At 48.2% G+C, this 14,764-nt stretch overlaps 2 protein-coding genes across 2 annotated transcripts in view; one reads left to right on the forward strand and one right to left on the reverse strand.

The window, feature by feature from the left end:
- The window catches only part of LOC129017026 (unconventional myosin-XIX-like), a 38,118-nt gene extending 37,943 nt beyond the window's left edge, over positions 1–175 (forward strand). The window contains 1 exon segment of the mRNA XM_054457017.2: positions 1–175. Within this exon segment, the coding sequence (XP_054312992.2) occupies positions 1–36 (36 nt within the window). The 3' untranslated portion in view covers positions 37–175.
- Positions 176–464: 289 nt separating this feature from the next.
- LOC129017033 (zinc finger HIT domain-containing protein 3) lies at positions 465–11,495 on the reverse strand. The gene is made up of 6 exons (XM_054457039.2): positions 11,323–11,495; positions 9,564–10,770; positions 9,391–9,422; positions 3,453–3,539; positions 2,314–2,394; positions 465–1,093 (listed from the first exon to the last, which is right to left on the reverse strand). Exons 2-6 carry the CDS (start codon positions 9,728–9,730, stop codon positions 912–914), a joined length of 549 nt encoding a protein of 182 aa, XP_054313014.2. The 5' UTR covers positions 9,731–10,770; positions 11,323–11,495; the 3' UTR covers positions 465–911.
- Between the last annotated feature and the right edge of the window lie 3,269 nt (positions 11,496–14,764).

Below are 14,764 nucleotides of genomic sequence, written 5' to 3' on the forward strand. Positions count from 1 at the left end.
CATGTGACCTCTTCTGCCTTCACTGGGCTGGGGTGATCCTTGGTGCCTTTGTTTCCACAAGGCCTTTTCCTGCCCCCTGCCTTGCCAAAGACATTTAATCAGCACACAGCTGCCAGACTATTCCCACAGTGCTCCAAATGCACGTGAACAACAGTGACGGCTCCAGCCTTCGACCCAGGGCCCCGTGCCCAGTGCATCAGTGGGCCTGGGGCTCCAGGCTACATCAAGCACTGATGGTGTCAGGGCTGGTAGTTACCAAACCAGGGTTAAGAAACATCAGGGCCACGTTTCACTACCTTCACACATCAAACTCAGCAGCAGTCATGACTGTCTGTCACTACATTGGGGACCCCAATTCCACATAAGCACTTTTGGAAGAAAACAGCCAAAGTTGGCCTAAAATTGGCGCTGGAATTTGGGCTGGGAAAAATTTTGTGGTTATTTCCTTTAAAAAGGAACAAAACTTTAGTATTTAATTAGTTGATTTATTTAATGTAATTTCAAACAATTAAATTATGAATAATGCAATGTACAGTAGAATCACATCTTTTGATTTTATTAACACTGACCAAGTTTAACTCCATATGAAGTGTAAAGCTTGATATCATTTATGATGTCTATCAACTGTACCAAAAGTAAAACATTTAAAAACAATCATCTGAATGTCAAGTTTTCTCTCCATAAAGGACTTGCCACCTTAAGGACCCCATGTCTGCCTGAAACATGAGCCACATGAATGCCAGTAAAGGCCTGCATGACCTAATCTGCATCCTGGAAACCTCTTTTGCCTGAGCTCCCCGCCGCTCCCCCCCCTCCCCCGCCCTCCCACAACTAGCTGGTCTCCTGGGAGAGGGAGCAGGCAGGTTCCAGGAGTCAAGCACACACTTGAGCAAGCAGCACAATAATCCATCTTAAGAATCCTCATTCTGGGATGGCTCCACAATTCCTAAACAGCAGTCTGCAAACTCCACAAACAAGGGCTCTTGCATGTAAGCTCTCATGAGCTTTGCTTTGTCTTCCCCCTGATCGAGGTTGACCATCAACTGCCTGAGGTGTGGATTGAGCAATAAGCTTCTTAATGTTGCAGATTCCCCTAAAAATTAACAAGAAAAAAAGCCAGTCTGAGTTCAAGTGGAAACACATGGAGATGGCTGAAAAGTGAAGAAATATTTCAAGTGTAATAAAACTATCAGCAAGGCGTGGTGGCTCATGCCTGTAATACCAGCAATTAGGGAGGTCAAGGTGGGCAGATTGCTTGAGCTCAGGAGTTCAAGACCGGCCTGGGCAACATGGCGAGACCCCACCTCTATAAAATGAAAGTTAAGATCAGCATATCAAACTATTTCCACATTAAATGCAGTAACATAACCAGTTCTTGGTATCTTTGTAAATATTGTAACTTCGTGCCACTTCAGCTAAGAAAAAAATGCTTTATCAGCACAATCACAAAGCAAATAGTAGCATTAAGCTGCTGGCATGTTTTCTTTCTTTCTAGCCATAAAAAGTTGCCAGTGGTGAAGACAGCTATACGAAATACTCTGAATGATGTCTAAGCATGCGATTTGGCGTGCAGCAGCACCAGTAGCAGGGAACCAACAATAATACCTGCATGGTACTTTACAGTCTGTAAAATTTTTCACACCTATTACCAGCTCAGCTCCAAACTCAGTCTAACTAATCGTTACCATGAGACTAAGTGCAAAGCATAACCTTTTAACATGATTCTGTGAAATGAGAAGAATGAAATTAACAGACCCCATGCACATGTAACAGAATGTTGTAAGGACTGAATAAGCAGTGCTACAAAAATGGCAACACCTGTTTCCCCCTAAATCAAATCATGTGATAACCAGTTTGTGTTAAGGGCTGGACTGTGAGCTGAGCACTGGGGATCTGGGAATACAGGTCCCTGCTGTACAAATCGGTATGTGAGAGACAAATTACCATGAAATGTAACAGTGATTTATTACTAATAAGTCCAAGTTGCTATGGGAAACCAAAAAAGTGCCTAATTCTGAAAGAGACACAAAAGGTCAAGAAAAGCTTAGCTGAGTGAAGAAAACTTGAACCAAGGCTTGAAGGAGGAGCAGAATTTTGCCCACCCACAAGACCAGCAGGATTCCAGGCAGAAGGAATGGTGTGGGCAGGCTGGGAGGTGTGAAACCCTGTATGTTTACAGATTATGTGGCTAGATAGTAAGAGCCCTACATGCCATACTTATTCAAGGATTTAATAACTTTTTTAAAAATCACAATCCTTAAAACACAGTAAATGTATCTCAATGATTGACAAACAAGCATAGCACAGACTTACCTAAATTCTTTAAATTCTGCAAAGAAACTCTGTCTTCTTCCTCATCACTATTGAGAAAATCAGCTATAGAGTCATCATCATCTAAGGAATACAAAACAGTCAATGGCTCATGACTAAAAAGGAGGCCTGGGCACCAGATTTTAACCACTACTTCAACAGGATAAAAATGTGTGCATGCACATGTGATAGTGATAGGGGTATTCAAACAGGTACAGACAAAAAATCCTCTTCTCCAGAGTTTGTGACTATACTAACACTCCTTTTTTAGAAGAGGGAGGCTAAGTGAAAGAATTGGTGATTTTAACAAATGCACCCTAGTGTTCACATCCTTACTACAGTAAGTATATGTGGATATACAGTAAGTATATGTGGTCCTGTGGTCTTTAGGCTTAGACCCCGGTTGTCTAATAACTTACTACCCATCCCCACCTCAACACGGCTCCAACCCCGTGATGGGCCAGTTAACTGGATGCTCTGTAAAAACCAGCCAAGCAGAATCTCCTGTGCTTTCAGCATGGGCAGAAACTGCTGGCATTGCCTGAACCCAACCTGGAAATTTCTCAAAGGGCAAAAATGGGCCATGCCTTTGGAGTGAATGTTCAATACCTCTTTGGTGGCACCAGAGGGGCTGCTTTCAGAGTCTGGCATGGTGCATGACACCCAGGAGGTATTAAAGAACGTTTAGATGGCTGGACGGATGGGTCGACAGCCCACTACTGCTGTTAGCTCTGAACCCCCAGCAGCAGCGAGATGATCTAGGACAAAGAAAGCCTCCTGCCTGGGCTGAGCTCAGGTGAACTGACAGCCCCAGCCTGATTCATGGAGGGAGACCAGCAGCTGTGGGCTAGAGAAGGCTCCTGCCAGCAGGGCCCACCGCAAACCCCCAAACCACAGCCATGGCCTTTCTCATCTCTGTCTTCTGCCCATTTTTCTTCTCCTGAATACTGCTTTCAGGCTGTTGCCTCAGTATCATCCATGATGACATGGCCCCCACTCCTGATGCTCAGGGCTAAGGAAGCTGTTCCTTCCCAATGAAGCTATTCTGGATTCCCTGACCAGCCCCACTCTCCCCTTTTCCTTCCTTTTGACTTATTCTATGTGAAGTCCCTTGTAGCCTTGTTTGAAGTCAACCAACCCACCTTTGTTTTCCACAGTCTTTATGGTTTCGGTAGGAAGAGCTGATCTTATTTTTTTCTCAACAGGACGAGTTTCAGGGCTGCACTGTTCTGAAAAAGACACAAATCCCAGGCCCACATTACCTCCATTTCAGCGACAAGCCTGCACCTCCCCACCAAGCTAGCATCTAGGTAGGAAGCAAGTGTCTGGGGTAAGGGATGTGGGTGGGTGCCCAGGAATGTGGAAGAAGTGAGAGATCAAAGCAAGGGGGAGGTTAAGGAAAACCACCAGCAGGCTGAGAAAGCAGGACTCATTCATGCACCCCAAGAACCTGTCCCCATCCTTCCTACCCTGCTGAATCTTACAAAATTCTCACCACAATTAACTGGGGTGTTTGAAATAGCTGTTGTAAACCAGATACCAGATGGGATAAAACTAGAGGCAAAACCACCAAAGAACTACAGTCAACAGAAGGCCAGCTGTGCTGGCTCATGCCTGTAATCCTAACATTCGGAGGCCAAGGTGGGAGGATCACTTGAGCCCAGGAGTTTGAGACCAGCCTGGGCAACCTAGCAAGACTATGTCTCTACAAAAAATAAAAAAAATCATCCAGGCATGGTGGTACACGCATGTGGTCTCAGCTACTTGGGAGGCTGAGGCAGGAGGATCACTTAAGCCCAGTGTGTCAAGGCTGCAGTGAGCTGTGATTGTGCCACTGCACTCCAGCCTGGGTGACAGAGAATCAACAGAGCATGAAGTCACAGGAAAGGGTTCTGAGGACATAAAGGCAGGACCAGATTGTAGAGACTTAAAATGTAGATTGGACAATATGCTACAGAAAGGTTCTAGTCAGGTAGGTGGCAGTTACAACAGCTGCCAGTGACTAAGTGCCAAGCACTATGCCAGGTACACAGTGAGATACATAGTGACTCAATGAACCTTTACAAAGCCCCCATGACATGGAGACTGTTAACTCCACTTATAGATGAAAGGATTAAATTTTCTTGTAATAAACGTGTCCATTGGGGTCCACAGCTAGTAAGTAGCAGAGGCAGATTTGGAATCCAGGTCTAACTTTATGGCTATGCTATATGTGTAAGGAATACAGCAGGAGGGACTGAAGGAGAGGTGAATTTTCTGGGTTGTACCTGACCCCAAAATACATTTGTGTCTAAGGGGCTCAAAAAGAGGCTGGAGCTAAAGAGTTGGATGTCAGCAAGAAAAAAAAAAAAAAGTTTAAAGTGAAAGAGAGATCACCTACCTAGGAATAAAAGTCAAGGACCAAATTTCAAGAGAGAGATCTAGCAAAAGGAAGGAGACGCTGGGCACAGTGGCTCCTGCCTGTAATCCCAGCAATTTGGGAGGTCGAGGCAGGAGGATTGCTTAAGCCCAGGAGTCCAAGACCAGCCTAGGCAATACAGTGAGACCCTGTCTCTATGAAAAATAGATAGTTTGTCTCCGTTACTCAGGAGGCTAAGGTGGGAGGATCACTTGGGCCCAGGAGGCCAAGGGTGCAATGAGCTGTGATCACACCACTGCACTCCATCCTGGGCAAAAGAGCAAGACCCTGTCTCGAAAAAAGGAAAAAAAAGAAAACGAGAATCTACAGCTGTGCCATCCTGAATGCACCCTATCTCATCTGACCTCAGAAGCTATAACAGGGTCAGGCCTGGTTAGGACTTCGAAGGGAGAAAGGGAGGAAAGAATACCACAGAGCGGTATCTTCTCAGCCTCCAAAGAAGAATATCAAGAAAGGAGAAGCCAAACATAGCAGATATTCATAGGAATCAAGAAAGATGAAAGGCTGGGCACGGGTAGCTCACGTCTGTAATCCCAACGCTTTGGGAGGCCAAGGTGGAAGGATCACTTGAACCCAGGAATTCAAGACCAGCCCAGGCAATACAGTGAGACTTCATCTCCACAAAAATTAAAATTAAAAATAAATAAGCCAGGCATGGTGGCACACGCCTGCAGTCCCAACTACTTGGGCAGCTGAGGTAGGAGGATTGCCTGAGCCCAGGAAGTCAAGGCTATAGTGAGCACCACTGCACTCCAACATGGGTGACAGAGCAAGACTTTGTTGCAAAAAAATAAAAATAAAAAGACAAATGAAAAGCGTACAACAGATGTGGCTATTAGAAATTTCTGATAAAAATTATTATTTATTAAATACCACTTTAACACTGCCTATAGCAGCAACAAAGGCAAAATTAATATAAATATCCACCAATAAGAAAAATAAATATTAAAATGACCATCCTACCCAAAGTAATCTAGAGTCAATGCAATCCCTATCAAAATACCAATGATACTGTTCACAGAAATTTCAAAAAAAAAATTCTAAAATTAATATGGAACCACAAAAGACCCCCAATAGCCAAAGCAATCCTGAGCAAACAGAACAAGGCTGGAGGCATCACCACTACTTGGCCTCGAATATACTACAAAGCTATAATATCTAAACAGCATGGTACTAGCATAAAAATAGACACATAGATCAATGGAACAGAATAGAGAACCCAGATATAAATTCACACATTTACAGCCAACTGACTTTTCACAAAGGCACCAAGAGCATATACTGGGAAAAAAGCACTCTTCAATAAATGGTACTGGAAAAATAGGATAACTGTAAGGATAACCATATGCAGAAGAATGAAACTAGATCCTTATCTGTCACCATATGTAAATATCAAAATGGATTAAAGACCTAAATGTAAGACCTGAAACTACTATAAGAAAACACAGGGGAAATGCTTCAGGACATTGGTCTAGGCAAAGATTTTATAAATAAAATCTCAAAAACACAGGCAACAAAAGCAAAAACAGGCAAATGGAATTCTATTACACAAAAAAGCTTCTGTACAACAAAGGAAACAACAGAGTGAAGAGACAACCTGTAGCATGGGAGAAAATATTTGCAAAACATTCACTTGACAAAGGGTTAATATCTAGAATACACAAGGAGCTCAACAGCAAAAAAAAAAAAAAAAAAAAAAAAAAAAAAAAAAAAAAAAAAAAAATTAAGTGGACAAATGGGCCGGGCATGGTGGCTCACACCTGTAATCCCAGCCCTTTGGGAGGCCAAGGCAGGTGGATCACCTGAGGTCAAGAGCTGAAGAATGGCCTGGCCAACATGGTGAAACCTCGTCTCTACTAAAAATACAAAAATCAGCCAGCAGGAACCTGTAATCCCAGCTACTCTGGAGGCTGAGGCAGGAGAATCACCTGAACCCCGGAAGCGGAAGTTGCAGTAAGCAGAGACCGTGCCACTGTACTCCAGCCTGGGCAACAAGAGCAAGACTCCGTCTCAAAAAAAAACCAAAAATGGGCAAGTGACCCAAACAGACACTTCTCAAAAGAAGACATACAAATGGCCAACAAGTACATGAAAAAATGTTCAACATCACTAATCATTAGGGACATGCAAGTCAAGATCACAATGAGATATCATCTCACCACAGTAAGAATGGCTATTGTCAAAAAGAAAAAAAATAACATGTTGGCAAGGATGTGGAGAAAAGGGAACTCTTATACACTGCACGGTTATTGGGAATATAAATTGGTACAGTCATTATGGAAAACAGCATAGAGGTTCCTAAAAAAAACTACAAATAGAACTACCATATGATCCAGCAATCCCAGTACTGCATATATATCCAAAGGAAATGAAATCAGTCTGCTGAAGAGATACCTGCACTCCTGCGTTTACTGCCAGTCACAACAGCCAAGATATGGAATGAACCTAAGAATCCACCAACAGATGGATAAAGAAATGTACATATACACACTGGATATTAGCCATAAAAAACCATGAAATCCTGTCACTTGCAGCAACATGGATGAGCCCAAAGGACATAATGTTAAGTGAAATAAGCCAGGCACAGAAAGATGTTCTTGTTAACATGTGGATGCTAAGCAAGTTGATTTCACAGAAGTAGAGAGCAGAACAGTGTTAACTAGAGGCTGGGAAGAGTAGAGGGTAGGGGGCTAGGGAGAAGTTGGTTAATGGATACAAAATTACAGCCAGATGGGAAGAATGAGTTCTAGTGTTACACAGTACCTTAGTGTGACCATGTTGGCAGCAATTTATACTTTCAAATAGCTACAAGAGAGGATTGTGAATGTTCCCAACATGAAGAAATGATTATTTGGGGTGAATATGCTAATTACCCTAATTTGATCCTTACACATTGTATACAGGTATTGAAATATCACACCGTAACTCAAATTGTATGCAATTATGTGTCAATTAAAAACACATATTAAAAAGAAAAATCAACCAATAGGAGGCTTTATATAAATAACGGTCGTACCAACTATATAATGAAATAACATACAGTCCTTTAAATCAGTGAACTAGAACTTGTATGCACTAGTCTTTATTTTTAATTTTTTTTTTTTTTTAGATGGAGTCTCTGTTGCCCACGCTGGAGTGCAGTGGTGCAGTCTTGGCTCACTGCAACCTGCGTCTCCATGGTTCAAGCAATTCTCCTGCCTCAGCCTCCCAAGTAGCTGGGATTACAGGCGCGCGCCTCCACACCCAGCTCATTTTTGTATTTTTAGTAGAGATGTGGTTTCATAATGTTGCCCAGGCTGGTCTCGAACTCCTGACCTCAGGTGATCCACCCACCTTGGCATCCCAAAGTGCTGGGATTACAGGCATGAGCCACTGCGCCCGGCCTGTATGCACTAGGTTTTAAAAAGTGCCCAACATATAAAATCAAATGAGGATGTTGCGTACAGTCTCATTGCTGAGATTCTAAAAGCTAAAAAAAAGTTCTGTATATTGGTACAAGGGTGGAAATAAACTGAAAGAATCTACATCAAGCTTTTTTTTTTTGAGACAGTCTTGCTGTTTCCCAGGCTGGAGTGCAGTGGTGCGATCTTGGCTCACTGCAACCTCCTCCTCCCAGGCTCAAGCGATCTTCCCACCTCTGCCTCCTGAGTAGCTGGGACCACTGGCGCAGGCCGCCACGCCTGGCTTTGTTTGTTTATAGAGACGGGTTTCGCCATGTTGCCCAGGCTGGTCTCAAACTCCTGAGCTCAAGTGATTCGCCCGCCTCGGCCTCCCAAAGTGCTAGCATTACAGGCGTGACCCACCGCGCCCCGCCTACATCAAACTTTTTTTTTCTTTTTTTTTCCAGACTGAGTCTGGCTCTGTAGCCCAGGCTGGAGTGCAGTGGTGCGATCTCGGCTCACTGCAACCTCCGCCTCCCGGGTTCAAGCCATTCTCCTGCCTCAGCCTCCTGAGTAGCTGGGATTACAGGCGCGCGCCACCTCGCCCGGCTAACTTTTGTATTTTTAGTAGAAACGGAGTTTCACCATGTTGGCCAGGCTGGTCTCGAACTCCTGGGCTCAGGTGATCCACCCGCCTTGGCCTCTCAAAGGGCCGGGACCACAGGCGTGAGCCACCGCGCCCGGCCAGGTCACTTCTAACTGTACAAAAGTGTGTTCACATCATACACAGAACTTACTTCTTTTTTTCTCTTAACAAATCAAGGACTTCTCCTTGTATTGTGCATGGACTTACCTCTTTGTTTCTAACAAGACATTATTTACACGAGTGAAAATGTTAAACTTAGCGCAGTTTCAGCCAAATGGTGAGGGGCTACATCAGAATACTGAGGAAGAAACTGCTAGAGTAGACCTCGGTGGGAAAAGCAATCGGAAACTATTTCTAAGCAAGAAAGACTAGCACGCAGAAGGAGGAGCGGGGTAGAAGAATGGCTACTGACCAAAACCCTGAGAGCGATTACAGGCAGGGACAACAGAGGGAACTGTCCGACACATAGGGACACCAGGGACCAAGTCAGAGGAAGCAAGGTTCCTGCAGAACCCGCGGAGACCCGAGGCGGGAAAGGAAGCGCAGCCCAAGGGTCCATGCCCCAAGAGGGAGGCCGGACGTGGGGGCTGCCCCGTGCGCAGAGGGGGCCGAGGGCTGGCGGGGACGGGGCTCACCTTTGTGCTTCCGGAAGCAGGCTACCGAGCAGCTGTAACAACAGAGGCCACAAGCCGCGTCAGCCCCGAGGGTCCGCGGCCCCCCCAGCAGCCCGCCGGCTCCCGCCCGCCCTCCTGCCCTCCCGCCGTGGCCGGACACCCGCGCCCCCGGACCCCGCGACCTCCCCGCTCACTAGGGCACGCGGCAGGCTGGACAGCGGTATTTAGGCTTCTCCAAGCAGATCACGCAGACGACGGTGCTACATTTGAGCGACGCCATGGTCTTCTGGAAGGAGACTGCTTCCCCTGCCGCCGCGCGCCCCTCACGCAGCGGCGCCCGCGTGCACGCCCCTTTTTCCATTTCCTAAACGGGGACCAATCAGCGTTCAGCAGATAGGCAAAAGCAATGGACTGATCCTGCTCACTGTTCCAGTCCTCGTAAGTAGAGCGTCGATACACTCGATACTCATCCAGTAGCTGCGTCCCAGGTTTTCCTTGATTAGATCACAGCGTCGAAGAACTTGTTATGCAGCCCAGTCCCTGTCCCTATGCGGCCGTGTGGCTTGGAGCAAGCCATCGACACTGTCCAGGTGTGTTGCCCCGCATGTAAAAAAGAAAACAATACATGGAACTAAACGTCCTTTACTTTCCGGCTGGGACTTCCTGAATCTTGCAGGGACATTGAGGTTTATCCGCCCATCTCAGCTGCTTATTCTTGGCAAAGCACAAGTCTAGACACTGGGCGAACCAGAATCGGTTGGATCACGCAGTAGACACGAACCTGCCCTTCCCAACCTAGGCCATTTTTCACTGGGGAAAGAAAGATGAGCCTGAACAGTGGCAAATGTTTTAGCTCCAACAGTGAGCCCTTCAGGGCTGGGGACCCCCCGGGGTCTTCTAATGAAGAAGTCGTCTCTGTCCTCTGGGAACTAAATGCTTAGAGTGAAAGTAGGACGGGGAAACGGGGAGGAAAGAGACTCACTCTTAGAGTCCTGCCGTCGCTACCCTGCACCTGCACTCCCCTGAGAGTGAGTGCTTCTTAAATTTTGCACTCTAGGCTCCTTACACCTCCCCCTAGTCCCGGAAGCTAACTGACCAGGAAGCAGGCCAGTGACCACTAGTCCCAAGACGGGGATCCCAGGCAAATGAGTCTGGATAGATGGGCTATGATGGGACGTGAATGCCACCACAAACTTTAGATTTAGACAAAGTAATGTTTTTTGTTTTTTAAGGAAATTTGCTTGCAGCTATGCATGGCCCAGCCTTACCTTAGCTCCCATCCTACCTGCACTGGGCCCTCCCAGGGCCATAAATCACCCTTACTCCCAAGTGCCTCCTCTTCTGTGTTGGCCGTTCAGCCTTCAGGGTCCCTCTTCAATAAAGGTGTCTGCAGGGATGTATCTGCAACAACCAAGGCAGTGGTTTGAACCTTGGCTCAACCCCGTCCCTGGCTGTGTGACCTGGAGGGGTTGGTTACTCCCTCTGAGCTCCCTCATCTATTAAAGTGGATGTTTGGGCCTACTTTCCTGAGCTGTTGTAAAGCAGAGAGGAGACCATGTGCAAAAGTTTTGTAATCAGAAGTGCTACATGATATCTAGAAAGAGTCTTAACTCTCATGGATCTCTGTCTGGACCGCATGAACATAGGTCCCAGGCCCCAAGCCATGCTCCTCCAAAATGGTTCTGCCATCTGCTTCTTGAGTGGGAAGTGAGTAATTATCCTTCCTTTGGGCATGGCGACCCAGTCCAGTCCTCAGTGCTGAAGCTGCTGGGCCCTCTGGCCACCTGCCTGTCCTGCTTGCAGCTGCCCCAGCCTCCAACTTCTGCCCAGGACCCAGCTTAGAATCCAAAACGGGTCCACACAGGCCCAGTAACCCGCAGCGTTCCTCATATTGTTCAACAGTTGTACCACTGATGATTTGAACTTGAAGCGTCCCAGAAAGTCCAAGCTTACCTGGGAAGGCCAGAGAAGGCCAGTGACCTGTCCAGGGCCATATTTAAATCCTGTGCCAAGCCGGGCATGGTCGCATCAGCCTGTAGTCCCAGCTACTTAGAAGGTTGAGGCTGGAGGCTCACTTGAGCCCAGGAGTTCAAGGCTGCAGTGAGCTATGATTGTGCCACTGCATTCCAGCCTGGGTGACAGAGAGAGAGAGAGACCCCGTCTTAAAGAAGAAAAATTTAGGCCAGGCACAGTGGCTCACGCCTGTGATCCCAGCACTTTGGGAGGCCAAGGCAGGCAGATCACTTGAGGCCAGGAGTTCAAGACCAGCCTGGCTAACATAGCAAAACCCTGTCTGTACTAAAAATAGAAAAAATTAACTGGGTGTGGTGGTGCACACCTGTAATCCCAACTACTAGGGAGGCTGAGGCACAAGAATAGCCGGAACTCAAGAGGCAGAGATTGTAGTGAGCCAAGATCATGCCACTGCACTCCAGCCTGGGCGACAGAGCAAGACTGTCTCTAAAAATTAAAAAAAAAAAAAATTTAATTTAATTTAAAATCCTGTGCCCCACCAGGTAAGGTGGCTCACGCCAGTAATCCTAGCACTTTGGGAGGCCAAGGCGGGTGCATGGCTTGAGCCCAGGAGTTCAAGACCAGCCTGGGCAACATGGTGAAAACCCATCTCTACCCAAAAAGATACAAAAATTAGCGGGGGGCAGTGGCATGAGCCTGTAATCCCAGCTACTGGGGAGGCTGAGGTGGGAAAATCGCTTGAGCCCAGGAGACGGAGGTTGCAGTGAGTGGAGATCACGCCACTGCACTCCAGCCTGGGTGACAGAGCAGGACCTTGTCTCAAAAGGAAGAGAGAGAGAGAGAGAGAAAAAAAAAAGATCCTGTGCACTGTCTGGCACGGGTAGAAATTTGCCCACTGTGGCGGACTCACCACTGTCTGCTTGATTTGTCCTGTGATGTGTGTACCAAGGCTAAGGCCAGAGACAATCCTAACCATTTTCAGGGGCTCAGTCCCTCCCACCTGCATACAAACCACGCTGAGTCCCTACCTGCGAGTGGAGAGATGATGACTCCAGAAAAAAAAAGAAAAAAGAAAATTCAGCCAGGCGCGGTGGCTCACGCCTGTAATCCCAGCACTTTGGGAGGCCAAGGCGGGCAGATCACGAGGTCAGGAGATCGAGACCATCCTGGCCAACATGGTGAAACCCCGTCTCTACTACAATACAAAAAATTAGCCAGGTGTGGTGGCGCGCGCCTGCAGTCCCAGCTACTCGGGAGGCTGAGGCAGGGGAATCCGTTGAACCCGGGAGGCGGAGGTTGCAGTGAGCCCAGATCGCGCCACTGCACTCCAGCTTGGTGACAGAGCAAGACTCCATCTCAAAAGAGAAGAAAATTAAATTCCTGGAATCCCTCCCATGCACATCCACCCAGGGAAGAGGCCCCTCCTCTACTCTGGATATCTGAATGCCCCCAGCTTTCCCCGACCTTCGCACCCCTCGTCCTCTAATGGCCGGGAAAGGAGGTGGGCTCAGCCGCGATGGCGGTTAGGTGGTGACACACTAAGGCGCACAGCGCAGCTCCTCCGGGCAGTGGCCAGTTCAGACAAGAAAGGGGGCTGTGACCCCAGGCCCAGCAACTAGATGTCCACACTGATGTCCCCTCCAGACCCGTCCTAATGGCCGCCCAGGACTGTCTTGGGCCTCCTTGGCGTCAGCCTGGGACGCAGTGCGGGCACTGGAGAGGGAGGCGTCGTTGTCGAGGTTTTCAGAGCTCTGCCTCCTGGCAGCGCTGTCCGGTGCGTTGAAGGAGAGTCCAGGCCAATCCCAAGGCTGGAGACGCGCAACGCCGCGCCCCGTCCCGCCAGAGGGCGCTCCAGGCCCGCACTGCTCGGGTGGAGCGCGCTCGCCCGGATTCCCGCGCAGCTGGCGCCCCGCATGCGCCCCACCCCGTGCGGGGAGGCTCAGCGGTCTGGCCGCGCCGGGAAGAGCAAGTCCAGGCTCTGATATGCACTTCGGACATCGCCAGGCTGCAGGAAAGTGCGTCTAGAGCGCGGGGGCGAAGCGGGCGACCCGATGCCCACGAGTGTTCCTACGGGAAAGCAGGGCCTGCGCTCACCGAGGGCTCCGCGTGCCACTGGCTGTCCAGGGGCGGTTCCCCGCGGTGCCCACCGCCCCGCGCTTGCGGACAGCCCCGGGGGGCAGAGTGCCCGCTGACAGCTGGCCGGCCGCCCGCAGTAGCCTGGTGAAAGTTGAACCACACTTCCAGAGCATGTGGGTTGCTCGCTAGGGCGCGGTCCACTGCCCACCCTCCTGGCCTCCCGCGATGAGGCAGGCAGATCGGCCTAATCTCCCCTACGTGCTGTGCGGCCCTTGTTAGAGGCGGAGGTTGATAAGGGCGAGCCTTGCTAGATCTCAGCTCCTTTCCGCAGCTCTGACACTTGCATTCCTCCCCCAGGGCACGGATGAGCCAGGGCCAGCACCAGAAGTGACTTTTAGGGACTGCTGCCACGTTCTCACCTGCGTGCCTCCGTTTCCCCTCTGGTATCTAAGAGAGAGTAATTCAGGTGTTAAAGTGAGTGACGTTGCTGGTGGGAGTCAAATGAAGGAGACCTGAGTTCTGGTGGAGTGGGTGGGCCCAGTAATTGGTGTCCAACAACTCTGCATATTATTTCATCCTCATGAAATTATATCCATCCTCCAACTCTAGACTAAATGATAGTATGACCTGCAGTTAGACTTCATGGAGAACTTCGAAAATACAAAAGGGATAGAGAACAATTGCATTCTCCACAGTTCCAGAACTGTTGGGAGAGCACAGACGACAGAGGTCACCATTGCTCCCTGAACACACCCTACCAGCCACAAACCCACATTTTTCTTTTCTCACACTCACTCCCATTTGCAAATGCACATCGATCTTCCACCTGACATTCCCAAGGACACACAGAGATGCAAGGAGTCAGAGCTACCCAACCAGCTTCCCCAAGAAGCCTCTAAAGGTGCCCTGTGGAGTGGGCGTGCAGCGCCAAGCTTTTCCCAAACCTCTGAACCCATCTCCACCTCCCACATGGCAGCAGTGCATAAGAACTCTGCTCAGTGAGGGGCGGGGAAGAGGAACTGAGACCCCAGGTTTACTTCCTCATCATTTAAAAATGAGGACAAGAAACAGATTTTTTTAGACAAAACCCAGCAGGATTCTTCACTAGCAGAACTACGCTACAAGAAATGTTAAAGAAAGTTATTCGGGCAAAAGGAAAATGACATGAGATGGAAACTTGGATCTGCACAAAGGAGTACCAAAAATTGTAAACATAAAAGTAAATTCAAAAAAACATTTTTACTTTTTTGGTTTTTTTTTTTTTTTTGAGACAATGTGTCATTCTGTCACCCAGGCTGGAGTGCAATGGCACGATCCCAGCTCACTGCAACTTCCACCTCCCGGG

This window comes from Pongo pygmaeus, chromosome 19, assembly GCF_028885625.2.
Source record: "Pongo pygmaeus isolate AG05252 chromosome 19, NHGRI_mPonPyg2-v2.0_pri, whole genome shotgun sequence".
Lineage (NCBI taxonomy): Eukaryota > Metazoa > Chordata > Mammalia > Primates > Hominidae > Pongo > Pongo pygmaeus.